Raw genomic sequence first — 27,444 nt, 5'->3', positions numbered from 1 at the left:
TCATGATGCAGAAATGGTGCTTGGTTTTGACCCAGTTAACAACCTGAGGATGCTAGGCTTTAAGACACAAATTATTTGTGTGGGCCGGCATGGCTCCATATTTACCTGTGTTTTGGAGGGAGCTGGGCTATTGGGTTATGATCTGGTGACACTGTGGGTGCCCAGCGCATACAGAGCTGTAGGTGTTGGGAGCTGTGTGCAGCAAAGGCTGCTGGGTAAGAGGGATGGAGATGCTAGCTGAGCAGCTGATGGCTGCTGGATGCTGGGAGAGGCCAGGGAAGGAGGTAGAAAGGGTTTTGATGATCCCAGAACCTTCCCTGCTGGGAGCACCATCTGCCTGGGTCCAGGGCTAGAGTCCTTCCCACACACACACACATAGACACACAGCCTGATGCATGTAACATCCTTACACACACACACACACACACAGACACACACACACACACACACAGACAGCCTGATGTATGTAACATCCTTACACACACACACAGCCTGATGCATGTAACATCCTTACACACATACACACACACACACACACACACAGCCTGATGCATGTAACATCCTTACACACACACACACACACACACACACACACACACAGCCTGATGCATGTAACATCCTTACACACACACACACACACACACACAGAGCCTGATGCATGTAACATCCTTACACACACACACACACAGCCTGATGCATGTAACATCCTTACACACACACACACACACACAGCCTGATGCATGTAACATCCTTACACACACACACACACACACACACACAGCCCGATGCATGTAACATCCTTACACACACACATACACACACACACACACACACAGACAGCCTGATGCAAGTAACATCCTTACACACACACACACACACACACACACAGTCTGATGCATGTAACATCCTTACACACACACACACACACACACACACACACACACAGCCTGATGCATGTAACATCCTTACACACACACACACACACACACACATACACACACACACACACACACACACACACACACACACACAGCCTGATGCATGTAACATCCTCTGGTTACCACATCACTCTACTGAGCAGCAGGTCCTACACTGGTGGCTGTGTCTGGCAGTGGAACCCAGGGAAAGCCCACGCCCTTCTGGCCATAGGAAGTCCACATGACTCTAGCCCCACCTCCCACCCTACCCCACCCCACCCCACCCCCCACCCCCCCCGCCACACACAGGTAGAGTTATAAGTTGCCTATGCCCGGGCCTCAGCCACCATTTAACAGAGGCTGTAAGATGAGTCCGTGTAGCTCCTGTGGGACCCGCCTCTGCTGCTCTGCACCTGAGGAAGGCAAACAATTGGAGACAGAGTTTAAACCCTGCCCTCACACAATTGCCAGGTTAGATAGCTGAAGCATTTTTTTTTCAGCTATTATAACTTTGCCTAGTATTTCTGTTTTGCGTGTGAATGTGTGTGTGTTGGTGTTTGCATGTTTGCACTGTGTGCCTGTAGGGGTCACAGGACAACTTGGTGGAATAGGTTCTGTCCTTCCATCCTTACGTGGGTCCTGGGGAATCCATCCCAGCACTCTAGGGTTATATAGTAAGTGCTTTACCAGCTGAGCCATCTCGTTGGCCCCTTAGATACGCTTTCCGTGGCTGTGACCCTGAGCCCCCAGTGTCGCCTCACAAAAACAAATTCTTTGATCTCAGGTCTCCCCAACAACTTCCCTTGCTCATCGCAGCTCTGTCTGCAGATTCTCTCCACCTCTGTCTGCTCTCTTATATTTTATTTCATTACTTTTGTAGTGTGGATGAAAGCCGGGGCCTTGTGCATGCTAGGAAAGCACTCTACCATGGAGCTACAGCCAAGTCCTTGTTTTCCACTTTTTCATCTGTGACAGGGCTTCACTAATAACTCAGGCAGCCACTGAACTTCTGGTCCTCCTGCCTCAGCCCAGCAAGTAGCTGAGGTTGCATGCCTGAGCTACACACTTCCTCCTCCTCCTCTGCCTTTACTATTGCAGGACGGGAAGCTAGGATGGTGGAGGCGGGGCTTACACTAGCATACTTAGGCAAGAAGGCAGATCCCCAATATTTATTTATTGTTTCTTTCCTGGTGGAATTTCCTGGCCAAAAGACTTCGAGGAAGAAAATGGGGCCACAAAAATATCCCCACTCAGTCTTTGCCTCCACACACTCCCTTTATTCTGTGCCCAATCAACTCTTATTATCTGTTTATGCAAATTAGGACTTCTGGAACCTAATGGAAACAACACGTCAGCATTAGGGGTTCACGGGGCTGTGCTGTCCCCAAGAGTCATGTGGGTGGCAGAAGCCGATGATTATTACCTCACAAGGTGAGGCTGGCAGTGTGACACCTTCACTTAGAGGCTGTGTCCCAGGGCCTTGTTGTGTGTCCCTCAGAAGCTGATGTGACAGCTTCTATAAGCCGCTTTTATTGAGTCAGAAAGACTCAGACCTGTGCCCTGTTCTCAAAATTGGAAGGACTTTAAGGTGTTAGAGAGACATCCAGTGTGTTCACCCAGACCCAGTTACTGGGGAGCTGGGAGGGCATCAAGGTCACACAGGTCACCTGTCTCACCGTCAGACCACTCAGCAGCCCAGCCTTGCAGAGCTGGCATCTGAGAGCCTTGGTGCAATCTTGTATTCCCTCTGATCTAAAATGACACCTCCTCTGGGCAGCAATGGGAACCCCTGTCCCTCGAGGGACCTTGCACAAGCATCCAGGAGACCACATCCATACCTAATGCCTACTGCCCATTCCTCCCATAGCTGTGGGAGGCGGGTAAGATTGCTCCATCTGGGAACATCTGTTTTCTAGGTCTTCTCAGAGTCCCTTCGTCTGTGCGGCCATTCGCACAGCTCTCCACAGTGCTGTGTGTGGCACACACTCCCTCCGTTAAAGGAGTTCACTGGGAGCTTAGCTCCATGTGAGACATACCGGCTACAGGGGACCTGCCATGCCAAGTCCAGACGCTTGGAATGGGTCTGCCAGCTCTCTGCACTGCTATCACAAGGACATTTAGAAAATCAGCATCTCCTTGTAAACCAGTTCCCACCCACTGCAAAACAACTCCTGCCCACCGCAAGCCAGATCTCTCCCTCTGCAAACCAAGACGATAAGGGCAGATCCATACACCCCTTGGGACAGGAGTTCAGGTGTTTCTGATCCTAAAATCCATCACTCACACTACCCCGTGTGGCCTCACTTGAGTGTTGTGCATTTCACTGACTTTAAAACCCAGGCTCCTGCTTGATTCTTCACAGAAGATGAGCAGGCTGGGCAGCAGGGAACCAAAACGAGAAAAGGTCACTTTTCTGCATTATATTCTAACTTGACACTTGATTATCTTTAAAATAAAAGTATGATGACCAGGGCATGGTGGCACAGACCTTTAATCCCAGTGCTTGGGAGGCAGAAGCAAGCAGATCTCTGTGAGTTTGAGGCCAGCCTGGTCTATGTAGCAAGCTCCAGGCCAGCCAAGGCTACAGAGTGAGACCCTGACTCAAAAAATAAAATAAAATAAAATAAAAAAGTGATTATTTAAAACCTGCCCCAGATTGAATTATTCATCTGCCACTTGTGAATGGAGCCTGCAGGGAACTGACCCAGCTTCTTGCTAATACACAGCAGCCCTGGGGACCTCTCTGAGAAGCCATAGTCAATTACCCTCATGGTCTTGCTCAGACAACAACTCTCAAGCAGAGTAAGGCCTGGGCGGGACAGAGCCTGGGCTCAGGGACAGGGATGCAGGGCCACTGTACTGCCACCGAGGCCAGTGTGTTCATCTCCAAATTGATATGGAATGACTGCCAGATCCCCAGACCAGCCCACCCCCACCCCGGGTAACACACACACACACACACACACACACACACACACACACACACAGACGTACACAGGCACACACACACATGCACATGCCAGCACGCACACACACACACACACACACACACACACACACACGCACACGCACACGCACACGCACACGCACACAACACACACACACACATGCACACACACACACATACACACATGCACATGCACACACACACACACACACACACACACACACACGCATGCACATGCAAGCACACACAGGCACACACACACACACACATGCATGCATATGCAAGCACACACACACACACACACATGCATGCACATGCAAGCACACACACACACACACACACACACGCAAGCACACACACACATACATGCACACAGGCACACACACACACACATGCATGCATATGCAAGCACACACACACACACACACACACACACACGCACACACGCATGCACATGCAAGCACACACACACACACATGCATGCACATGCAAGCACACGCACACACACACACACACACGCACGCACACACGCACGCACGCACAGGCACACACACACACACACACACACACATGCATGCATGCAAGCACACACAGGCACACACACACGCATGCACATGCAAGCACACGCACACACACACACACACACGCACGCACACACGCACGCACGCACAGGCACACACACACACACACACACACACATGCATATGCAAGCACACACACACACACACACATGCACGCACACACGCACACAGGCACAGGCAGGCACAGGCACACACACACACACATGCACATGCAAGCAGACACAGGCACACACACACACACACACACACATGCACATGCAAGCACACACACACACACATGCATGCACATGCAAGCACACACATACACACACACACACACACACACACACACAAGCACACACCACAGAGGCACACACACACACACGCATGCACATGCAAGCACACACACACACACACACACACACACACATGCAAGCACACACACACATACATGCACACAGGCACACACACACATGCACATGCAAGCACACACACACACATGCACATGCAAGCACACACAGGCACACACACATACACACACACACACACATGCACACAGGCATACATACACACAATATGCAGAACAGGGGTGCACATGCCAGCAGAGGCTCCCGCCATTGCCCAGCTCCTGAGAGCTCAGGGTGACATTTGTCTTTAAAAGGCTGTGTCCAGGCAGAAGATGTGTCTTAACCATTAAAACACTTTGCTTGCATTTGTGAAGACCTGAGGTTATTCTCCAGAATTCAGATTAAATTTTTAAAAAAAAAAGGAAAAGACAAGTGCGGTGGAGAAGTAATTGTGATCCCAGCACTTCCACGTTCAAGGCCAGCCTGGGCTACGTGAGATCCTAGCTCGAGGAAAGAGAGAAGAGGGAGGGAGGAGGGGAGGAGAAGGAAGAGAAACCAAACAGATTTAGGACTATCAGAGCCTGACTGAATAGCTGGTGCCTTGGAGACATGTGGTCCTGGCCTGGCTCCTACACAACACACTGCTTCACCAGCCCAAGGCCAGGAAGCAAGGGTCCACTAAGCAAGTGCGTCTTAGAACCTGGGATCAAGGAGCAGGGAGAAGGTCTCGATTGCAGTAAGCTCCTCACAGACCCCCCTAAGGCAGGGCTAGCTGTAAGACTCCAGGGCGGTGGTTCTCAGCCTTCCTGAGGCTGTAACCCTTTAATACAGTTCCTCATGTATTAGGTGACTCCCTACCATAAAATTATTTCATTGCTATTTCACCACCATGATTTTGCCATAGTTATGAACCATAATGTAAACATCTGACAGGTAGGATATCTCATGTGTGACCCCTGTGGGAGTCGCCACCCATAAGTTTAAGAACTGCTCTAGGGGAAAGCAGACCCAAGCTCCTAGGATGCTTCTGGTCAGATTCTCCTCTTCCATCACCCACTCACCTTCCAGTTACCTAAGGTTCAGCCACAGGTACAAGGTGAGTCTTTCCTCTTGAAGCTGTATGTTTGATGATCAAACTGCTGCCATACTGAGTGTCAGCAAGACTTCAGTTCAGCAGCTGCTACTTTAAGAAAGCTGTGGCAAGCTGAGAAGGAGCAAGAGAGTGAGGAAGAAACTGTTAGACAGCATGTCCAGAGACACTCAAGACACTGAAATGCAGAAACTGGGCAAGGAGCAGTCTACAGAGGAGTCCAGGCATATGTCTACATGAACACACACCTGTCTGTGTGTGTTCCAGGTGCACATACACGTGCAGAGTGTCACACAGGTGTGGATATATTGCAGGTGTGTGTGTGTGTGTGTGTGTGTGTGTGTGTGTGTGTGTGGTGTGTGTGCCAGGTGGGCATGCACGTGCAGAGTGTCACACAGCTATAGATGTATTGCAGGTGTGTGTGTGTGCCAGGTGGGCATGCTCATGCAGAGTGTCACATAGGTGTGGATGTATTGCAGGTGTGTGTGTGTGCCAGGTGGGCATGCACGTGCAGAGTGTCACACAGGTGTGGATGTATTGCAGGTGTGTGTGTGTGCCAGGTGGGCATGCTCGTGCAGAGTGTCACACAGGTGTGGATGTTTTGCAGGTGTGTGTGTGTGCCAGGTGGGCATGCTCGTGCAGAGTGTCACACAGCTATAGATGTTTTGCAGGTGTGTGTGTGTGTGCCAGGTGGGCATGCTCATGCAGAGTGTCACATAGGTGTGGATGTATTGCAGGTGTGTGTGTGTGCCAGGTGGGCATGCATGTGCAGAGTGTCACACAGGTGTGGATGTTTTGCAGGTGTGTGTGTGTGCCAGGTGGGCATGCACGTGCAGAGTGTCACACAGGTGTGGATGTATTCTGCAATGCTCAGTGACAACGATAAAGCTCACCTCCCCTTACTCATCACCAGTCACCCTCATGCAGAAACAGAGAGAAGAGAATCGGCAGGTGTCCATGGTTCGAGAGAATGTGCGGGGTGGTGGTGGGGAGTGGAAGCATCATCCAGAACAAGCAGATTTCCGCATTCACATTCAGAAAAGGCCCGGATGTTCATATGTCTTGGAGAACGTGCCTTTCCCACCAGGCTGGCCACTAATTGCCTTCGACGGTTTTCTTCCAGAGCGCTGGGTGCTTCTTCCAGGCAGAAGCCTGCGCAGGTCTGGCATTGACTTTCTCCAGATTTTGTTATTACATTTGTCTCACAGCTTTAAAACAGAAGCAAATATGTGCAATTTATTTAAACAACACTGGGGAAATTAACGCCGTGCAAGCATTTCCTAAGCAAATGAAGATAAAGCCGGGTTTTTAAGCGGGTGTGTGAGAGGCTCCTGGAGTTTCCAGTCTACATCAGAGGCCTCGGCAGCAGCAGCTACTATGGAAGAGACACCTCTGTGTGCGGCGGCCTGATGGGCTCTGCCACCCACACACTGGAGCATTGAGGACAAGCAGAATTCCCCCTCCCAGAGGCTGTCCTCCGGGAGAGGTCCAGCTGCTTGAGTCTGGCCATCTCAGCAAACGTGCTCTGAATGAGAACAGTTTAGCAGGTCCGGTGGTCACAGGGCTGTGGTTCCAGATGTTCCCGGGACAGACACATGAAGATCACAAGTCCAAAGCTTGATGGAAGTGCAGAGTGAGTTCCTCTCTTAAAATGAGGGAAGGAGGAAGAGGAAGAGGAAGAAGGAAGAAAACAAAGAGGAAGAAGAGGAGGAAGAGGAGAAGGAAGAAGAAGAGGAGGAGGAAGTACGACAGGTGCAACTTCAGTGCTGTCGTCGAGTGGAGGTCTCCGTGCGGGCGGTGGAGCGGGGGTCTCCGTGCGGGCGGTGGAGCGGGGGTCTCCGTGCGGGCGGTGGAGCGGGGGTCTCCGTGCGGGCGGTGTGGGGGTCTCCGTGTGGGCGGTGGAGCGGGGGTCTCCGTGCGGGCGGTGGAGCGGGGGTCTCCGTGCGGCCGGGGGGTGGGGCGTGGAGCGGGGTCTCCATGTGGGCGGTGGAGCGGGGGTCTCCGTGCGGGCGGTGGAGGGGGTCTCCCCGTGTGGGTGTGGAGCGGGGTCTCCGTGCGGGCGGTGGAGCGGGGGTCTCCGTCGGGCGGTGGAGGGGGTCTCCCGTGTGGGCGGTGGAGCGGGGGTCCGTGTGGGGCGGTGGAGCGGGGGTCTCCGTGTGGGCGGTGGAGCGGGAGTCTCCCCGTGTGGGTGTGGAGTGGGGGTCTCCCATGTGGGCGGTGGAGCGGGGGTCTCCGTGTGGGTGGTGGAGTGGAGGTCTCCCGTGGGTGGTGGAGCGGGGGTCTCCGTGTGGGTGTGGAGTGGAGGTCTCCCCGTGTGGGTGTGGAGTGGGGGTCTCCCGTGGGGTTATCCCTGCGAATGGGCTCTGTGGCCAAGTTGGTGCCTGAGTCGTTTCCACCTGTGGTCGTGCACCGAAGTCCACAGGAGGGGTCTCTGATGAGCTTCAGAGACTTCGGCAGCAGTCTCAACAGAGGTCTCCTCAGCTCGTTGGCCCTGAAGTATGGCAGCCATTCCTTCCAGCAGCTAGCTTGTGGCTACCTCCTCATCCAGCAACAGCTCCTGTGGAAGTGCCGAGTGTCCCGCCCACTCCAGGGACTCATGTCTCACCCTCTCCTGCCCTGTCTCCCTAAGGCTGACCCTGGCCACTGGTGGACCAGCTCCTTTTTCGGGAAGTCCACCCTCCCATTCATGACCACAGTGTTGGAGTCTCCTGAGCAGTGAGTCCATCTTCCATAAGGTTGTGGGAGTGGTCCCAGTTAAACCTGCTTCTGACCCATTGACTTCTCCTCTCCATGCAGCTCGGCAGAATCCCCGCAGGCCTCCAGAAGCCCGACCACCCGTGGCCTGGCTCCTGAAACCATAAAGCAGCAGCAGCCAGTCATCCATCCTAATCTTGCCATTGTTGTAATTTTTAAAAGCAGCCTGAGAGCGAAAGATGCCAGAGACAGAGCTTGGGGACAGAAGCAGCAGGAGAGAGAGAGAGAGAGAGAGAGAGAGAGAGAGAGAGAGAGAGAGAGAGAGAGAGAGAGACGGGGGGGGAGGGGGCAAGGCCCTTTTTAAGGGGAACATAGTGAATGTGCACAGGTGGTGCTCTTGGTGGCTGCAGCTGAGGACGTATCCTGTCAGGACTCCAAGGGCAGGCCAGTGCAATTGCCTGAAAACTTATTAACAGCCATGAACACATGTATCTGAAAACCAACAATGTCCTTCACCCAAGGACTCAATAGACAGAGACATCCAGCCCATCCCAGAGCTGCCCAGGCCTGGGTCTGAGAATGGATGTTTCTAACCAGCTCCTAACTGTATAGGTGCAGGAGGGGGGTCAGCCTGAAACTCAAGCCCTGTCCTCTCCAGCTCCCAGCGGGTTTAAAACACAACCTGGAGCAGGGAGACAAGCCCCACGTCCCCTCTTCCGTGGGAATGTGCATCTCCTCCACCCCCTGCATACCCCATCAAACGCAGGCAGAGGGGATGCCACTCCACAGCATTCAGGGCTCCAAAAGTGAGAGCTGGCACTTGCGAGGCTGAGGCAGGAGCACGGCTGTAAGTTCAACAGAGTTCCAAATCAGCTGGGACTACAACATGTGAAGGTGTCCATCCACAGGGTGGATACTCGGGCTGTCTGTCTGTCCACAAGAGTGGCTCTGAGGCCGTCTGGCTGTCCATGGGGGTGCTAATGCACAGAGTATGTGCCCAGGGTGTCCATGACTTCACCCATACCTGGAGCTCAGCAAAAGGGGACTCCACTATGCCAATGACATAGTGGAAGTCATGACAGGAAGTGTTTAACCCACTCAGTGCTCAGTCTGTCACACAAAACCTACAGCCTCAGCCATCCCCACCACTGGCAAATGTCTGAATCCATGCTGGAGATGGACTTTGCTTCATCTTGTCAGTTTGACAGGTGAAAGGGCGTATTATCACTTTAATTCGCATTTTTGATTCATAGAAGATATCCACATGTTAATGGATGTCCAGCACCTATTGTGGTATGAGCTATCTATGCATGTTGTTTTCTCATTATGAAAGAAATTATTAGTTTACCAAAGCTCTTTATATAGGGGCTAGCAACCCTTTGTGATATTCTTTTGAATCCTGTTGCTTAGCACAAAGCTGTGGGTTCCATCCCAAGCACCAAAAGAATTTGAAAATAAAAGAAACCCCTTAGCTATAGTCCATTAAGGAGCTATATGGACTCCTTTTGGTGGTTTCTACTTCTAATTCCACAACACAACACAAGACCTTTGTCCCTTCCCTGGTGTCCCCCACTTTTCCATAACAATAGGGGTGAACACAGATATTCCTAACAGGAACCTAGCCTGACATCTCTCACTCTTCCTCCTCAGAAAGGAAAGGCAGTGGCCCTGGACCCCTCTCAGTCCCCGAAGGACACACTGCTGCCGTGGCCCCAACATCAGAGCTCCAGCGGGCTGAGGAGGCAGAAGCGTGACTGGGTCATCCCACCCATCAACGTGCCTGAGAACTCCCGAGGGCCCTTCCCCCAGCAGCTCGTCAGGGTGAGTGTGTCTCGGCTGTTCTTAAGACTACTCTGGACACCCCAGAACCAGGACAGGTTCTGGGGTATAGGAGGCACTATCCAGTAAAGAAAATGTGGCAAAATGTGGAGCCAAAGCCTCTTTGCGAGGATGCTCTTCCTCCAGGCCAACAGGCCTGTCAGGTGGCAGCGGCTCCTCTTGGGGATTATTTGCAGCTTCCTGTCCTGTCTGTGGAAGCCAGTGTGGTTCAGGTTGTGTCCTCTGACACCTGTCTGTGATCTGACTGTGCTTTCCCCGTGGGGCACTTACACAGCTGTGGCGACGGTCATACGGTGAAATGCAGGGCACAATCATGGGAAAGCCCTATGAAATTGCGGGTTTGGGGGCATTGCAAGAGTCACAGGAGACTGGAGTACGCAGAAAGAGGTGCCAGTTCTCAGGCCTGCTCTGTTGTTTGTTCCTTTCCATGTAGATCAGAGTTGTGTGTTTAGTGTGCAGACACCATGCGAGTCCCCCATCTCTTGGTCATCGCTGTCTGACTCAGGGAGGTTCCTGGTCTATACAAGAGTGTCAGGGATTTATAGTAGAAATCCTGGCATTGGTGCATGCAGCACACACCCAGGGAAACTTGGTGGCATTGTCCCCTGCCTCTGTGCACACTCTCACCACAGGGGGTGTGAGGCTTCCTGCAACTGCCTGTGAGTCAGAGCCTGGAGGGGGCTGTTGAGGAGGGAAACCCCATTTTGGAACCTCAGCTCCTGGCTGTTGGCCGCCCCACTGTCCACCATGGCTCCTAAGAAGATGCTGAAGGTGGCGCTGTGGTCCCCATTCTAAGCCTCAGCCCTCCCCAGATGGTGGCTGCATCTGGGGACCACCCTGTTGTCTTTTACTGAAGGGTTTGCTGCGAGTCTTTCATGTTTAATATAAATCAATTTGTTCTGAGAAGAGTTTCCATCCAGCCATGTCTGCAACACTGTACCGTGTGTCACACGGAAGGTGGCTATGAACGTGGTGGCTGGCAACACAGAGAAAACAGTCCAAACGCATTCACCCTGGAGCCTCCGTGTGAGCCTAGGCCATGGAACAACAGTGTGTCTTAGAAATGCGCCCAGGCCCTGCAGACCCTCCTGGGCGTCATCAGGTGCAAAAAGAAAATGCAAATGGGCAGAAGGAGGGGCCTTCTGCCAGAATAGTCTAGTTTTCAGAGCTGGCTTGCTTCTCTGAGATGGGCCAGTCTACAAATCTCAAAGGCTCTCTGGGACACAGGTGTGAACGGAGCAGGCTCCAGGCAGCAGATGAACAGGAGATGTGGCTGTGAGCCCATCAAACCAAATTCTTGAAATTAAGTAGCAAGCAGAACCTCGACCGACAACTCCCAGTCAGTCACCCCCAGCCTCCAGGAAGGTATGCATTATGTCACTCTCCTGGGTAGTGAGTGAGTGAGCGAGCCACAGAGGTGAGCTGAGGACTCTGGTCTGCTCACACCCAGAAGGTGTGTTCAGGAACAGGAAGTGTGGAAGGCTCAGGAGCACTGCAGTATTCCCAAATTCCTGGTCTTTGTCTTCCACTCCTATCTATAGACAGACAGGGGAAATGTAACAAGAAAACAGGATGCCCCTGTGGGCAGAGCCATGCCCCAGAAAGGGCTACCTATATACCACCCCAGGGGTGAGGGGTCAGCTGTCCTCTGCTGAGCCTAGAGGAAAAGACACTTGCTTGAGATCTGCACAGGTGTGTCAGTGATCAGGGATGGACAGGCAGGGTTGGAGTTAAGGGAATGGCCTCTTTCTCTAAGCAGCCGAGGCACTGGTCCATTAACAGCTGGAGACCTTTCTTCTCAAGGCATGGCAGTTAGAGTTGAGCTCACAGCATGTCTGAAGGTGCTGTGTGTGCATGGCTTTCCTATGGGGATGGCTGCATGACCAGGGCATTTTCCTCTCCTGGTAGCATAGACACAGGGAAGTGTGTCTGGAGACAGCGACAGGCAGCAGAAGCTGCCAGCTAGGCAGTGCTGGCTTGTGAGGCTTGCAAGCTGAGTTCCTAACCTGTGAGGAGAACAAAGAAACCCTGGTTCAGCTGTGTACACAGCAGCCTGCCTCATATACCTATGTACATATACAGTAGCCCATCCCATAAATGCCTGCATACACACACGTGAACACATAGCAAACCACTTCATATATACACACACATGCAATAAGAAGCCTAATTCAAACACATATACATATATATGTAAACACACACACACAAGCCCACTTTATACATACATGTGTGACCCACCCACACCAGCCCATTTCAAACATCTACACATGCACACACAAAGCCACCTTGTACACACACGTGTGCACACCAGCCCACTACATGTATCTGTGTGCAAGTCACTCCATTTACACACCCACATTGCATTGTGCCCTCATTTTCTGTTCCTGACTCTAATAGGGTGCAGACCGTGACTCTGGTCCACTGTGTGGTGTTTTATCTGCAGGAAGCCCACAAGTTTCCTATCAGTGTTCCAGGGCAGTGCTCCAGAAGCCCACATAAGAGCATGAATGCAGCTTGCAGGGCGGACAGCAGCGCTGGCACACTCAGAGCTTCAGCTGGGATTAGCTAGTTCCGTGCTCATTAAGGCATTTCATTCTGATAAAATATGTTAAATGAAAACGTGGGTGGAAGAAGAGGCAGAATGTTCTTCCCAAACCCCAGTTAATTGCAGACGTCTTCCTTGGAAGGAATGGTGTCATTTTGCAAGTGCTCACTCTTACCACATAGGGGACAGATCACTTGTGTGACCAGGAAAGCCTGGTGAGACAATGGAGCTAGGAGCCAGGGCCATGCAGGTGCACAGTATGAGCTGAGTCACACCAGTCCATGGGGGAGCATGGGCCGAGCCACACAGGTCAGCAGCAAAGCCTGTGGGGCCATGGTGGAGTGTAACTCCCATCGACTGGGCTGCTGAGCCGTGCAGGCATACGGCAAAGTGTGGCGTGATCTCACTGGTCCCACCCTGTGGAGCTAGCCCACAGTCTCTGTTTAAGGTACATGAAGGGTGTCAGTGGCCTTAGAGACATCACCCATATGTCCCAGCCACCTTCTATCCTTAGATGGGGGATGTGTGGCTTAGAACAGAGTGTGTTGAGAAGTGTGTGTGTGTGTGTGTGTGTGTGGCTGGGTTCCATGTCTGGCTCTGCTGAGAGGTAGTGGGCTCTTTAGGAGACAGAGGGCAGGGAGAGGTATTCAAGAGGTGGCCTTCAAGTAAGCACTCTCCAACAACCCACACTTTGTGTCACCAAGGCCCAAAGTCACAGAATCCATTGGTCACGACAGAGACCAGGAGCTGAAGTAAGCCTTGCATCTTTATGGGTCAGTTATCAGGTATTCATTACAGCAATGGGGGGGTGACTAGCACAGCAGAGGCAACAACTGACAGCCCCTGAGCCAACCTGGAAGGTTCCCAGAGGAACTGTGGGACAGGGCGTGGTCCATAGCCCAGAATCCCAGGGCTGGCCTGGACAGTATGAGGCATCCCTTTCCCCTTTTGGAGATTCAAGGGGAAGAGCAGAGAATTCTCCCTTCCGTGCTGATCCAAAAGCAGCAGCCATCAGCTTTCTTCTTGTCCCTCCCAATTGGGTTCCGTGTCTCTGGCGGTGCTGACGGCGCCTAACAGGATGTCAGCACAGGTCTGGAAAGCTGCTCGCTGCTCTAATGTGCTCATGAAGTTTGACTGCTGGCAAGATCCAGGGGAGGATAAAACAGGGCTTGTAGAAAGAGTTCTATTCCACAGCTGAGTCTAATAAAAATTCAGAATTTGTTAACGGGAGAGGTTGTCCACTACTGCAGCAGGAATTGACTGGGGACAGGAGGAGGGAAGTGGTGTTCTTGGGGACAAGTAGTTTAATTCTGGAAATTGATATTTGAGGAGACAAGAAACCATGCGAAACAGTCTGGGGGGCCCCTGCTAGAAAGTAGGCCCTAAAAATAGCTGCAGAGGAGACTAGAGGAAGCGGCCACAAAAGCCACTCTGTGAAGAGTCGGTGCCCAGCAGAAGGTGACGAAGGCAGTGTCAGACTCTAGGTCACAGGCAACAGTGATGCAAGTTCACAGAGGCCACCTGATCCAATGATGACAGCCACAGGTCGCTTAACCAGATGGAAGCTGAGCATTTTCTTCTCCTTTTTCATATGTATAATGTCCACATGTGTGGACATACATGTGTGCGTGCATCCGCAGATGTGCCAATTTAAAGAATAAAAAGGCAGGAGGGGAACTGGAAAGACAGCTCAGTGATGGACACCAGCTGCTCTTGCAGAGGGCCCAGAGTCTGTCCCCAGCATCCACATGGAGGATCTCACAATCACCCACAGCTCCAGCCCAGTGGGATCTGATGCCCTCTTCCTGCCTCTGCAGGCTCCTGCATGCACATGGCACACATAAACTCACCTGTGCAAACAGAGATGGATAGATAGATGGATAGATAGATAGATAGATAGATAGATGGATTAGATTAGATATAGATAGATAGATTAGAGATAGATAGATGATAGATAGATAGATAGATGATAGATTAGATATAGATAGATTAGAGAAAGATAGATAGATAGATAGATAGATAGATAGATAGATAGATAGATAGATAGATAGATAGATAGATAGATAGATTTTTAAGGCCAAAACAGCATGGTAGGGGCCAGAGAGAGGAGGGAAGGATGGAGGGAGGGAGGGAGGGAAGGAGGGAGGGAGGGAGGGAGGGAGGGAGGGAGGGAGGGAGTGCACTAATACAAGCATGAGCAAAGCACACGAAGAGACTCCCCAAAATGGAACGAGACCCAAAGATGGTGTGTGAGTTTGTCTAGCAGAGACAAACTTTTACGAGTTTAGGGTGAGTTCCCTTTTACATCCAGTACTGGCTGTTTACCTACAGCAGAGGACTGGCTCATCTAGACAAAGAAAGGAAAACTCATTGGCTCTCGTCACAGGAGCCCACCATAGGAGGTTTGAAAGCCCACTGAATAGTTCCCTCCAGCAGGAAAAAGCCCACCAAGTCTTTGTCTTGAACAAGCAGAAGCAGGAAGTCAGCCATCCTGAGTGTGTCAGTCTACCTACAGCCTCTTCTTTCCGTCTGTTCTCTCTCAGGCCCCTTTCAATTTCATGTCCTCGGGAAACTCATTGCCAAAGTCACTAAAGTTTTGGCTCATCCAACTCCAGCCATACGGGGTGTCAAGTGGCCTCTCATGTATTTCCTTGGTTACCAACAAGCCAGCTCTTCATTTAGCCTGAGGTGGGGGTGGGATGTTCCCACTGAGTGGCTACCACCCTGCTGGCCACTCCCTGTCCCCTGAGATGCCCCACCTCTCAGGACCCAGCAGAGCTTAAGTTCCTAAAGGGATGGGACCCCCTCAGACCCACCACTGCAGACAGGGCAGATGTCACTGAGGACTTACGGGGTGACCAGATGGTTAGTTATAGGATGCCAGGCCCGCCCACCTCTGTGATCAGGCCATGGTCATAAGGTAGAGTGTCAGGTAAAGATGGAGAACGTGATGGTGGTCATCTGAGGAGCTCTCTGGATCCTGGTCAAATCATGCTGTCTCACTAGCTGTTGTGGCTTAAAGTCATGTGTTTGTGTGTCAAGTTGATACGGGATGGGCTCCTGCCAGTTAACCTCCACTGTCAACTTAATTAGACTTAAAAACACTCAGGGCCCTATGAGGTTGTCTGTGAGGGTGTTTGCAGAGAGGTTCAGCTGAGGAGGGCAGAACCACCCACAGGCTGGGATACTGACCTGAATAAAAAAAGAGAAAAAGATATGGCGCTGACATTCGCCTTCTCTTGACCCTTAGTCTGCTGGGAGGTGCACAAGCATCCTGTGTTCCTGTCACCACGCCATCCATGCCACGACGGACTGTACCTCTCACACCACGAGCCAAAATAAATCCTTCTCTATGTTGCTTCTGTCAGGCATCTGGTCACAAGGAGAAATATAACTAACATGCTAACACTCCTGCAGATGATAAACTAGGAAAATTCACTTGAGAGTGTCCCTTAGAAATAGAAACTATTGGAGACCTTTGGAGGGAGAAAGCAGCCCTGGGGAGGAGTGTGTTCATGTGGCCTCTCCCATCCTGCACCAAAGGCTTGCTACAGCCCTCCCCGTTGCAGGAGTCTCTGGAGCAATGGTTCTCAACCTATGGGTTGCAACCTGCAGGAGTCACATATAGGATAGCCTGCATATCAGATATCTACATTACCATCCATAACACTCACAAAATTACAGTTAAGAAGTAGCAACGAAAATAATTTTATGGTTGGGGGTCACCACAACATGAGGAACTGTGGTAAAGGGTGGCAGCGTTAGCAAGGTTGAGAACCACTGCTCTAGAGGAAGTCAGGCAAGGGTGGAACATGAAACCACACATCTGTCTGTCCAGATGGGAATGTATGATACGTCTCTTCCCCCAGGCAGAACCTGCAGCCTGGACCTCTGAGAAGGAATATGCCAGGAATCTGCTTCTGCTGAGTTTTCTCTTGTAGAGCTGAACACATGCTGTAACTGTCACTCAGCAGGAGGGACCCACTGCAAGAATGGCTGAAATTGCAATCCCCAGGGACTCAGCTCAGTCCTGAAGGAAGCACACTCCCTGGGGAAACTGACATTCGCACAATGTGTCCCCTTTCACACGATGTCCCCTGACACAGGTAGGAGTCCCTTCCTAACCTCATGGTGAGGAGGGGAAAGTAATTCTGCAAGAGCACCCCAGCAGACAAGGCCGGACACCCCCACACACATCCCTGTAATTTTCACAGTGTCCAGGTTCTGCTGTCCTGGCTGAAGCCACAGGGTCCCCCACCTCAGCCGTGATTTAATCAGCCATGTGAAAGGATGGAGTGGGCTTTTGTATGCACTGTCCCTTGTCTGAGCAGAAAATGTTCCCTCTCCTGGCTGCCTTAGTGGTTATATTGATACAGCAGAAAGCTCCTTATGAAATGACAGTAAAATCAAATGGCTGCAAGTGCTCAGGTAATTTATTGTAGAATATTCAATTAGAATACATTAATATTTTAGATTTCCATCATCAATTTACTGTCAGCGATTTAAAGCCATTACTGAGCTGCTGGCTCAAGTGGGTGTGTTTAGGTAAGGCAGCAGCTTAAGAGCCTCACAGCTCTGGACCAGCTCTAGGGTGGAGTCCAGATGTGGTCAGGATGCTGAGCAATTGGGTTCGTGCTACTGTGGATGGGTCACTCAGACAAGGGAAGGAGAATGGTAGGTGTAGAGGAAAATAACCATACACATTAACCATGGACATAGATGGTTAATTTATTAAGGGGAAATCACTTACATGAGGGATGACACAGGTTAGTCTCAGCAGCTCTGTGAGACCAGACCAGAGCCCAGTGAGAGGACGAGTGCCCCTCTCCTCCATTCTTTATCCCACACACCCCTCACACACCTTCGGCCACACCCAAATGGGAGTGGTCAGCACCACGGGTTCATAGAGATCCCTCCCTACAGGTGGGTCTCTACGGATGTGATAATGACTAAGTTCTAGATGACCTCATATCTTAGTGGCTGTCCTGAGACAGTCGGGGTACTGAGACTTATATCTCTATCAAGGAGTTTCGGGTCTCAAGCTCTGGGAGGGCCTGGGGGACATCACAGGACATCACTGTAACGAGAAGTCTTTACTCCAAAGCCTGCTTCAGAGGCATCATGACATCCTTCACATTTTGAGTAGACAAGAGGCCACTGATGACAGACTGTGACTTGAAAAGATACCCTCAACTAGATGTGACAGGTATCAGCCACTCTGCCTCTAGGTGGCCAAGAAGGAGCCCAGCAAGTCCTGTGGGGGACCGAGGGTATAGGCTGTTCTTTACAGGCTGATGACAGAGGAGGCTGGGCCACATAGGTTCATGTGTCAGCAGGGGAATGCTGCAGAGGCAGGGTAGATGGCCAGCCTTGCTACCGAGATTGGAGGCCAAGCCGGCCAACAGCAAAGTTTCCATCTTCCATGTCCTTTTATCCTGGCCATCACCAGAGATGCCACCCAGGGTTAATGTGGGTCTTCCCACATTCAAATGCTGTGATCCATAAAATCCCACCCCCACAGGCATGCCCAGCATCCAAACAGAGTCAAGTGTGTGGCTATGAGGAGCCATCACAAACCTGGCCCAGGGTGTAGGTTACCAAGCATCTCACCCTACGGATCTGAGGTCGAGCAGCCTTACTCTGAGGCAGCAGTCCAGCTGTAGGGCTGTACATGTTGGGCCATCTCATCATGGCTGAAACGAGGAGCAGTTGTGGAGGGCGGGGGATGGGCTCTGCTCCTGCTGCGCATTCATCCTACACGGCTTGGTATGTGACAGTGTCATCTCTTGTTGTGGCCAAATAGCTGACAGTAAGCAGCTGGAGAGCAGAAGAGTTCCTTCTGGCTCACAGTTTTGAGGGTACGTGGTGGGGAACGTAGTAGGTGCAAGATTCTGTCCCGCCTGGTCCCACAGTCGCTTTGCCCCAAATAAACACAGGGACACTATGTTAATTATAAAGCTGTTGGCCGATGGCTAGGGCTTCTTATTGGCTAGCTCTGTCTTAATTATTAACCCATAACTACTAATCTATATTTCTACGTGACTTTATCTTACCAGAGAACGCCTGGTGAGTCCTATCTTCCCGGTCTCTACATGGTGTCCCTTCTTTGCCTTCTCTCCCCAGAATTCTCCTCCTCTGGTCACCCCGCTTTTGCTTCCTGCCTGGCTATTGGCCAATCAGTGTTTTAATCATCAGCCAATAAGGTAAACATAATATACAGAAGGACATCCCCCATCAGGGAAGTCATGGTAGCAGGAGCTTGAAGCACTGGTAGCTTTGCATCCACAGTTGGGGCCGAGAGAGCATAGCAGGCTGGTGCTTCCCTCGCTTCTAACCCCAGCCGATGGGATGGTGCCAATCATCCTCTCTGAAAATCCCCTCACAGACACTCCCAGGGGTGTGTCTCCTGAGTGATTCCAAATCCAGGGTGACCATGAAGATTAAGCACCACACTGCTCCTGTGCCTCAGTCTCTCCCCACGGGTTCTCAACACTTCTCACCACAGACAGCAGCTGCTCATTTGGCCATGCTTGGATCTTTGGCTTGTGCAAACCTACCTGCTCCTTTGTCAGCTACTTCCACACAATTCCACAGCCATGTGAGCGCCCACAGACCAGTGTGTATGGATTCCTTGGGAGGAAGATGCTGGCGTGGAGCTCGGCATGGAGGCCACAGGACAAATGCCACCCTGCCCAGGCCCCTCACTGGAAGGCTGGTACTCATGAGCATTAGCGTTTTGGACAGAGGCTCTGAGTATTCCAGGTGCCAAGGGCTGTGGATAAACTACTTCCTCCTCCTTCGGAAGAGGAGGGCAGTGGTCTTCTCTAGCAGTCACACACACCGGCAGAGAGACCAGCGAGTCCACAATGCCGCCCGCTCTGTATCTCTCCCTGCTTCTCTCCCTCTCTTTCTCATTAACTTGCTCAATGCTTCTTTTCAAAGCTGTAGTCAATAAAAATTAGCCTCGACTGACCTGGCCTCATTCTGCAGCAGAGGGCCAGGGGTGATAGCTACTTTATCGCAGTCAATGTCCCCAGGGATCTCACTAAGCTCCGAGCTCTCTTAATGCAAATTTAAAAAGCTTTTAATATATGTTAAATAAATATCAGCCACTTGTCAGAGCTGTGGTTATTAGGGATTAATTTTATAGCTGTTACATTTCTGATCAACTGTTACTTACAATTAGCCACTATAAATGTTTCTAAATAATCAGATAATATTTGAATAGCTTAAATACACTATCCTGTTCCATCTATCAGGAACTTATATTTAAACAGCTGGAAATTGGATGAGTTGGTGAGGAGGTGCCTACAGCTGGCTGGCGTGTGTGTGTGTGCGTGCGTGCGTGCGTGCGTGCGTGCGTGCGTGCGTGCATGCGTGTGTGTGCGCGTGCTCTAGAAAGGAAAAGGACGCTATATTCATTTCATGGGATAGACAGTGGTTTTATGTGTGTGTGTGTGTGTGTGTGTGTGTGTGTGTGTGTGTGTGTGTGTGTGTGTGTTCATGTGTGTGCACATGTGAGCATGTGTGGGTGGAGGCTACAGGTTGAATGAAGCCAGGCACACCCTCCATTCACTCCTTACTGTATGTTTTGAGGCAGGGTCTCCCAATGAACCAGGAGCTCACCAGTCTGGCTAGGATGGCTAGCCAGTGAGGCCCAGGGATGCTCCTGTCTCCACCCTGCCCCTGACACACACATAGATAGCACTGGGGTTATGGGCATCTGCTGTCACACCCAGATGTTTACAAGGGTTCTTGGTGTTGAACTTTGGTCCTCCTATTGGCATGGTAACAATGTCTCCAGCTGAGTAGCCTACCCAGCCCCTAGATGGTGATTCTTAACTCCATGGACAGCTGTGAATGCAGCGGAAAGCAGCAAGTCATCCATATCCTCTGGTCTCCATTCCCTGAAGGCTTCCCTGTTTTAAACTTTCCTAGTGCTGTATAGGTGCACACATCCACCACAGGGGTACTGCAGTATGCATGGGGAGGTCACAGGAGGACCTTACAAAGCCAGTTCTCTCCTTCCAATGTGGATTCGGGTGCCAAAGTCTCTCTTCGGGCTCACATCATACGCCCTCTAGCACCTCTGTCTGCTGAAACATGGACCGGGCTTCTCAAAGGGTGACACTTAGGGAAACATGTGCTGTTTCTGACACAGGGTGTCATACAGCCCAGGCTGGCTTCCACCTCACCATGGAGCAAGGATGGCCTTTAACTCCTGATCTCCTGCCTCTGCCTCCAGAGTGCACTAGGTTTACAGGTGTGTGCCACCATACCCAGTTTATGCTCCGCTGGGGATGAATCCCAGGGCGTCATACAAGCTAGCCAGGCACACTGTCAAGGGAGCCACACCCCCAGTCCCCAGAACATTCTTCAGGTACAGCTTTAACCTGGAAACCCACCCAGTGTCTCTAGTTAGCTGAGTGGCCCTCTGTGGGTCACACATACCCCGTTATGGTTGGAATCCAAAGAGTCTTCCACAGACTCACGATTGCAGCACTTGTTCACTGGCTTGTGGCACTATTTGGGACTGTGGAGCCTTTAGGAGGCGGAGCCTGCTGGCTCTGGTGGGTTGCTTGGGGCGTGGTGCCACCTCTGGAGCCATTCTCTCCGTGTTCTAACCCTCTACTGTGGTTGGGGCTGTCCTACCCTGTCTTCCCTGCTGTGAAGGACTGAAGTTCCCCCCACCCACCCACCCCCCCAAAAAAACATGAGTCAAAGTAAACTCCTCTTCCCTTTAGCTGGGTATTGTATCACCGAAATGAAACAAGTAACTGATTCACTCATGCGAGCATTTGCTGCACTGGGGACATAGAGCCTGAGCCTGGAGTGGGGGTGAGCATTGAGTCTTGTCCTCCTCCAGCCACAGCGAGCCTGGATCGCCCTTGGCAGTGTGCAGAGTAGACAGGGCCCTTTAAGGCTCACAGGTTCTGCAGCCAGCCTCCTTCGTTGCTTCCCTTCACTCTGTCCATGCTTCCTGCTCACACTTACTCTCTGAAGTTCTCTCAGAAGTCTTCAGTCAGGCTGATGGGTCAGAGCGAAGGCTCTGGCGGACCAGATCCCTCAGGAGGATTCAAGAGGCTGCCATTTTCCTATTTTCCCCAGTTCTCAGAAACACCTGCAGCCTCCCTCTCAGCCCCGGCCTCCCTCCCCAGGCCCATAGCTCAGCGTCACCCAAGCACTTTCCACACCATCACCTTGAGGATTGTTCCTCCACCTAAATCTCTTTCTCCTTACAGAAGGAGCCTGTGATGGCTTCTGGAACCCCCTTGGTGACCCAGAGTAGCCTCCTCACATTGAGGTCCTTAACTGGCCACAGTTGTGAACCCTTCTGCCGAGTAAGGTAACATTCATAAGCCGGTTCAGACCTAGACAGTTGGTGTCCCTCTGCTGCTGCCCACCATCTCCAGGGAGAAATCTCTGTCCCCTCAAAATCCTGTTAGTCAGCACATAGCTCCATCTGGTCCCTGCCTGTTTCAAGGATGCTTAACCTCCCTCATCTCTTGTAAGTCGGGGTGCTCCTAACGGCCAATATCCACACAGTGTGCTTTGCTATGGGCATGAAACCCTCCCTTCCTGGTTAAGCCCAGCTGCAGCCTGGCAAAAGGCAGTACTCACTGGCCATGTTGTTCTCAGGGAGACAGCAGCTCAGAGAGCCCAGGGTTCTCACTCCAGGTCACACAGCTCCAGGGACAGAACTGGACTTGGAGACACCAAAGTCAAACCAAAGAACTTTCATTGCTCACACAGAGGGCTGCACAGAGCAGCAGAGACACCACCCCAGGGCAGGCTAGGATTAAAGTCTGTGGCTGGAGGAAGACCCCAAACAATTCAGCTTTCCTCACCACTGGGACTCTGCTTTGCAACCACCACAGTCCATCAGGTGACCTTTGTGGGAGCAAGGGACACTTCTCCCTGTCATTGTCATTGTCATCCTTTGTAGAACATTCACAGGTGACACCTGCTCAGAGACATTTCCTCCTAATTCTGTGTCAAGGGCCTGGCTCTGGGCAGTGGGCAGTTGGCAGAAATGAGATGTATCCATAGCCACCATCACTGTTGTGGTCTGACTTGATGGCTCTGGACGGCCAAACAACCTTCTTTCGTGTCATTAGCCACACTCCTGCTTGTATACCCCACCCCACCCCACCTGCCCACAGGTAGTTTCTCAAGGCTAGTTGCCCACCAGTGAGTGAGCTGTCCTCTCCCGAGGTGTGGTGCTGCCATGTGTCCATGAACTGCTGTCCAGAGCCCCTCTGGGTGGCTCAGACAGCTCTGACCTTCTCTTAAATGTGTGCAAATCATGAACCACTGGATAGGAACTTGGCATGATTGGCACAACCATCCAAGCTGGCAATTAACGGTGCCACAGAGAGAGACATAGCCAGAGCACCTGTCCAAACCAATTTCCCTGAGCTTGGTTATTTGAAAGTCTAAAAATCCCTAATACTAAGAGGCAGGCAGTGTTTAAATTTACGTCCCACTCCCAGGTGAGATCTTCTAGTTCAGCTGCTCAACTTTATTTGGAAATATGAACAGTAACTTGATTACATGTTAAGGAAGCTGCGGCTGGGGGATTTCCATCAATATCTTTTTTCCTCTGAATCCCTCCTCTTGAGGGTGGAATCCATTCAATTCAAAAGCAGGGTTCCAAAGCTGTGTGTACAGAGCAGATGGCAGACGCCTCGGGTCCCAGGTGGGACGACCAGACTGGGAATTCCAGGGGCTGTGTTAGAAGCCAGAGCGCATTGCTATGCACCCAGGGCAAGCCAACTTTATTTCTAGTTTCCAACCCAATTGCTAGCCCATTAAGCTGTCAAAACATGGAAGTCCATTGTAAGAAAATTTCCCATCCCAAAAGCATTGTGGCTTAGAATACTCAGAGCTGAAACTCACCCACCCACTCCCCAGAAGACAAAGGCCTCATGAGACAAGAGTCTACCTTCTGCCCCCTCCTGGAGGCATTATAGACATGGCAGAGTTAGCGATGGGGTGTGGACAGCAAGGCTAGATGGAGATGGGTATTTTGTGCTGTTTGCTCCCAGTATTATCTGCCATGGGCATGGCCACACCATGACTAACCTCACCAAAAGAGGCCCATGTTCTCCAAGGGAAGTGTTTCTCATAGGATGGAAAATGTCAGGCTGGGTCTTCATTCAGACTAGGAAGCTACAGCCCATGTGGAAACCCATGTAGAAACTAGCCTGCTATCCAGGTCACCTAAGATGCATCATGAAAGGTGGAATGGAGATTAGCCCCTATGGTGAGTACCTGTGGGGCCTGACTCTGCAGAGTCATCCCCATGTATAACCTGGTTTTGTCCAGATAAGTCAGGAGGCAGGTGTCTCCAGCTGCCTCATACAGATGAAGAAACGGAGAACTGAGGTAGGGGTAGCAGATGGTAAACAGAGCTCTTCCCCTCAGGCCCCAGCCCACAAGACAGGATAGGGCATGTCTACAGGAGACATTCAATACCAGCAACCCCTTTTTTTCTGTTGGGCAATAGTCTCAAAATCCCTTCTATTCCAGCTAAATAATAAAAGGAACAGTCCTGGGACCATGTAGACACCACTGTCAAACTGTGATACATTACAGTGAGGGACAGGCACCAATGTATCCACCACGGTCACACTGTGGCACACTGCAGTGAGGGGCAGGCACCAGAGCGCCCACATGGTGCTGGGTTGCCATCCTGAAGGCCTTGTGTGTCCCTCAGATCCCGGGAGGGACAAATCCAGATTTCTAGTTAGGAGACAAAGTACACAATACACAGACAGGGCAGAGTTGACGCCTGCAGAAATAGCCCACACGAAGGTAGTTTCTTGTCCCGACAGGACAGCTATGCAGCCCCACATGACATACAGTGTGCACCAAGATAAAAGGGAAGGAAAGTTATTTCACACTCATTGTGAAGAATCGTGGGGACACAGGGAGGAACCTCAGTCCAGTAAGGGCTGCTGTGTGGCAAGCCCAGTCTCCTCATCGTGAACAGCAGCAGTGACTTGGTGGCGTCTGGCCCCTTGGTTCTCAGGAGAGGGGTTAGGACCATTTTGCTGTTTTCCTGGGTGTTTCCTCCATTGCACAGAGCAGAGGCATGGAGGAGAGCTGGCTCCACCATCCACAGCTCCATTTTCAAGAGAGCAGATCTTTTTTTAACTACCAAGGAGCCCTCTAATAGCGGTTGCTAAGAAACTGATGCAGTCGGTGATTTTGCAAACATCTCGCTCATTCCCTGATCTTCCAGTTAACAGCCTGGAGCCCCCACCTGCTTGACAGTCCCACGGCAGCACTGTGGATCAGCCTGTGGGAATGAGTAGTCTGTAAGGTGGAGGCCTGTGGGAGAAGGCAAGCAATGCTGGGCACAAAGTGGATTCAGGGATCCCGGGCTGACTTCTGTTGCCATAGCGTCCCCATACCTTGGCCAGCTGATGCCATGGGTGGGTCTTAAAATGGTGAGATGTTGGGGAGAATTGGAGCTGAGGGTTTACTGTTATCCTCTGGTAGCAGGACATCTGGGTACCCCAAATATTGTGACCTAAGGCTCTTGGAGTTCAATTCATTGGGTCCAGAAGTCCCCATCTTTTCTGTCTGCCACCTGAGGAATGAAAACCCCCATTCACCCCTGCCCATATTGAGGTGGGGCAGATCCTTAGTTTGGAGGGAAGGGTAGGTGTAGGCAGGTCTTTCCTAGTCAAGTGCAGCCTTAGTAATGGAAACATAAGGGGAAAGATGACTGAGAAGGGCTACTCAGACCCAGCCAGCATGGTGAAGCCAGCCTGATTAGAAGATGTCACCTCCAGTGATGTCCAGCTAGCTGGTAAGTGCACAGTAGTGTGGGGACCATGGCCCTGGCAAGAACATGGGTATGAAGTTAGGGTTAGGATGTCAAAAGTTGCAGAGCATTGCTCCTCAGCAGGGTGAGGGAAAGTCACTTCAGTCTCTAAATGGCCTGGAGCCTTCTCCTCTAACTGCTCTCCACAGGGCAGGAACAGCAACTCCGAACACAGCACCCCTGCTCCAAGCAGCCCAGGGCCCCACTGCCCTGCAGACACACAGTCACAGCCCAGGACCCCACTCCCCTCAGACACACAATCACAGCCCAGGGCCCCACTGCCCTGCAGACACACAGTCACAGCCCAGGACCCCACTCCCCTCAGACACACAATCACAGCCCAGGGCCCCACTGCCCTGCAGACACACAGTCACAGCCCAGGACCCCGCTCCCCTCAGACACACAATCACAGCCCAGGGCTCCGCTCCCCTGAAGACACACAATCACTAATGAATGTGGTGAGATGGGGCAGGAAAGCACCGTGCTCCCCATTTCATGTTCAGGACAAATCTCCATTTAATCACTGAAGGTGTCTCCTAGCCCAGTCGCTCTTAGAACCCTTTGGAATTTAAGGAGAATGTATACAAAGGCTTTCTTAATGTGACCTGAAGCAGAATCGGGGCCCCACCTGCACCTCGAAGGACTTTCCTGATGTTCTCAGCCCTTTTTGGCCTTTCAAATGTGGGACTTGTCACCCCCTCAGCCCCATGCCTGTCTGTGACCAGCTTGCCCTATGTAACGCTGGCGCCAGTGACAGGCGCACTCTCCCACCGCTACTCCTGTTGCCTGTGATTGGATTCCCGTGCCCGCTGATGCCCTGATACAGCTCAAGTTGGCTCACTTTTTAAACCAAACAGCTTTATGATTAAGGACAATCTATGTGGCCATTTTCCAACAAAATGCCCTGTCGATTAGGTGAGAAAAAAATATAATAAATGCAAAGATGGCTAAATGATGTTATGGTCATAGATGATTGTATAACCATCTGCCAAAAAAAATAGAGAGGAAAATCCTAGGGGATTCAAGCACACCTGCCACACCTCACACATGCCATGGTCAGGGGCCATGAGGCCTTAAATTTGGACTACATTATATGAGACCTTAAATTTGGAATAAATTGCTTCTATCCTCCAAGGAGTACTGTGATATGCTCCTGAACATACTAGCTGTCAGCCCAGCCACAGCCATTCTGAAACAGGTGGGATATGTCCGTGAGCTCAGGAATCTAATTAATCTGTAGTATTAGATGCTGGAGAAAATTGCAGATGACACCGGGAAGAGGGCTTACCTGTTATCTGCACAGTTCACATAGCTAAAACCAATTCCCAAAACAGGGGGATCTGAACACAGGTTCCACTCTGTGCAAGATCAGAGCCCCAACATGCTAAGTGATTAGACATAATTATAGCCTCTCAAATATGACCCTGGAACCCACTAGTGCCTGTGCTTCAGGAGAGGAAGGACACTGAGAGCTAACAGGATGTCACCGGGATGGGAGGAGATGCGGAATCCAGAACTGGAGACCAGGGTTTTGATGGCGTGAGAGGTTTTGTTTGAGAGGTGGCATATTGTCTAATTCAGGTGGTTGTTTTTACTAGACAAAAGCAGAATCTTCCATGTATATAAGTGTCACAGTCACTGGGCCCTGAGATGAGGCAGGGGACAGC

At 51.3% G+C, this 27,444-nt stretch overlaps 1 protein-coding gene across 2 annotated transcripts in view; it reads left to right on the top strand.

Annotated features, from left to right (window-relative positions):
* Positions 1-27,444, top strand: part of Cdh4 (cadherin 4) — a 522,015-nt gene that overhangs the window by 399,508 nt on the left and 95,063 nt on the right. Inside the window, exons 4-5 of one of the 2 annotated variants that reach the window (XM_035446875.1) lie at positions 5,855-5,860; positions 10,206-10,376. In XM_035446875.1, coding sequence (XP_035302766.1) covers positions 5,855-5,860; positions 10,206-10,376 — 177 coding nt within the window. The remainder of the gene's footprint in view (positions 1-5,854; positions 5,861-10,205; positions 10,377-27,444) is intronic. The other variant, XM_035446876.1, reaches the window with a different exon arrangement.

Source organism: Cricetulus griseus, chromosome 6, assembly GCF_003668045.3.
Source record: "Cricetulus griseus strain 17A/GY chromosome 6, alternate assembly CriGri-PICRH-1.0, whole genome shotgun sequence".
In the NCBI taxonomy this organism is placed as follows: domain Eukaryota; kingdom Metazoa; phylum Chordata; class Mammalia; order Rodentia; family Cricetidae; genus Cricetulus; species Cricetulus griseus.
Note: the sequence above shows the minus strand (reverse complement) of the source record. Positions and strands in the feature narration are given on the sequence as shown.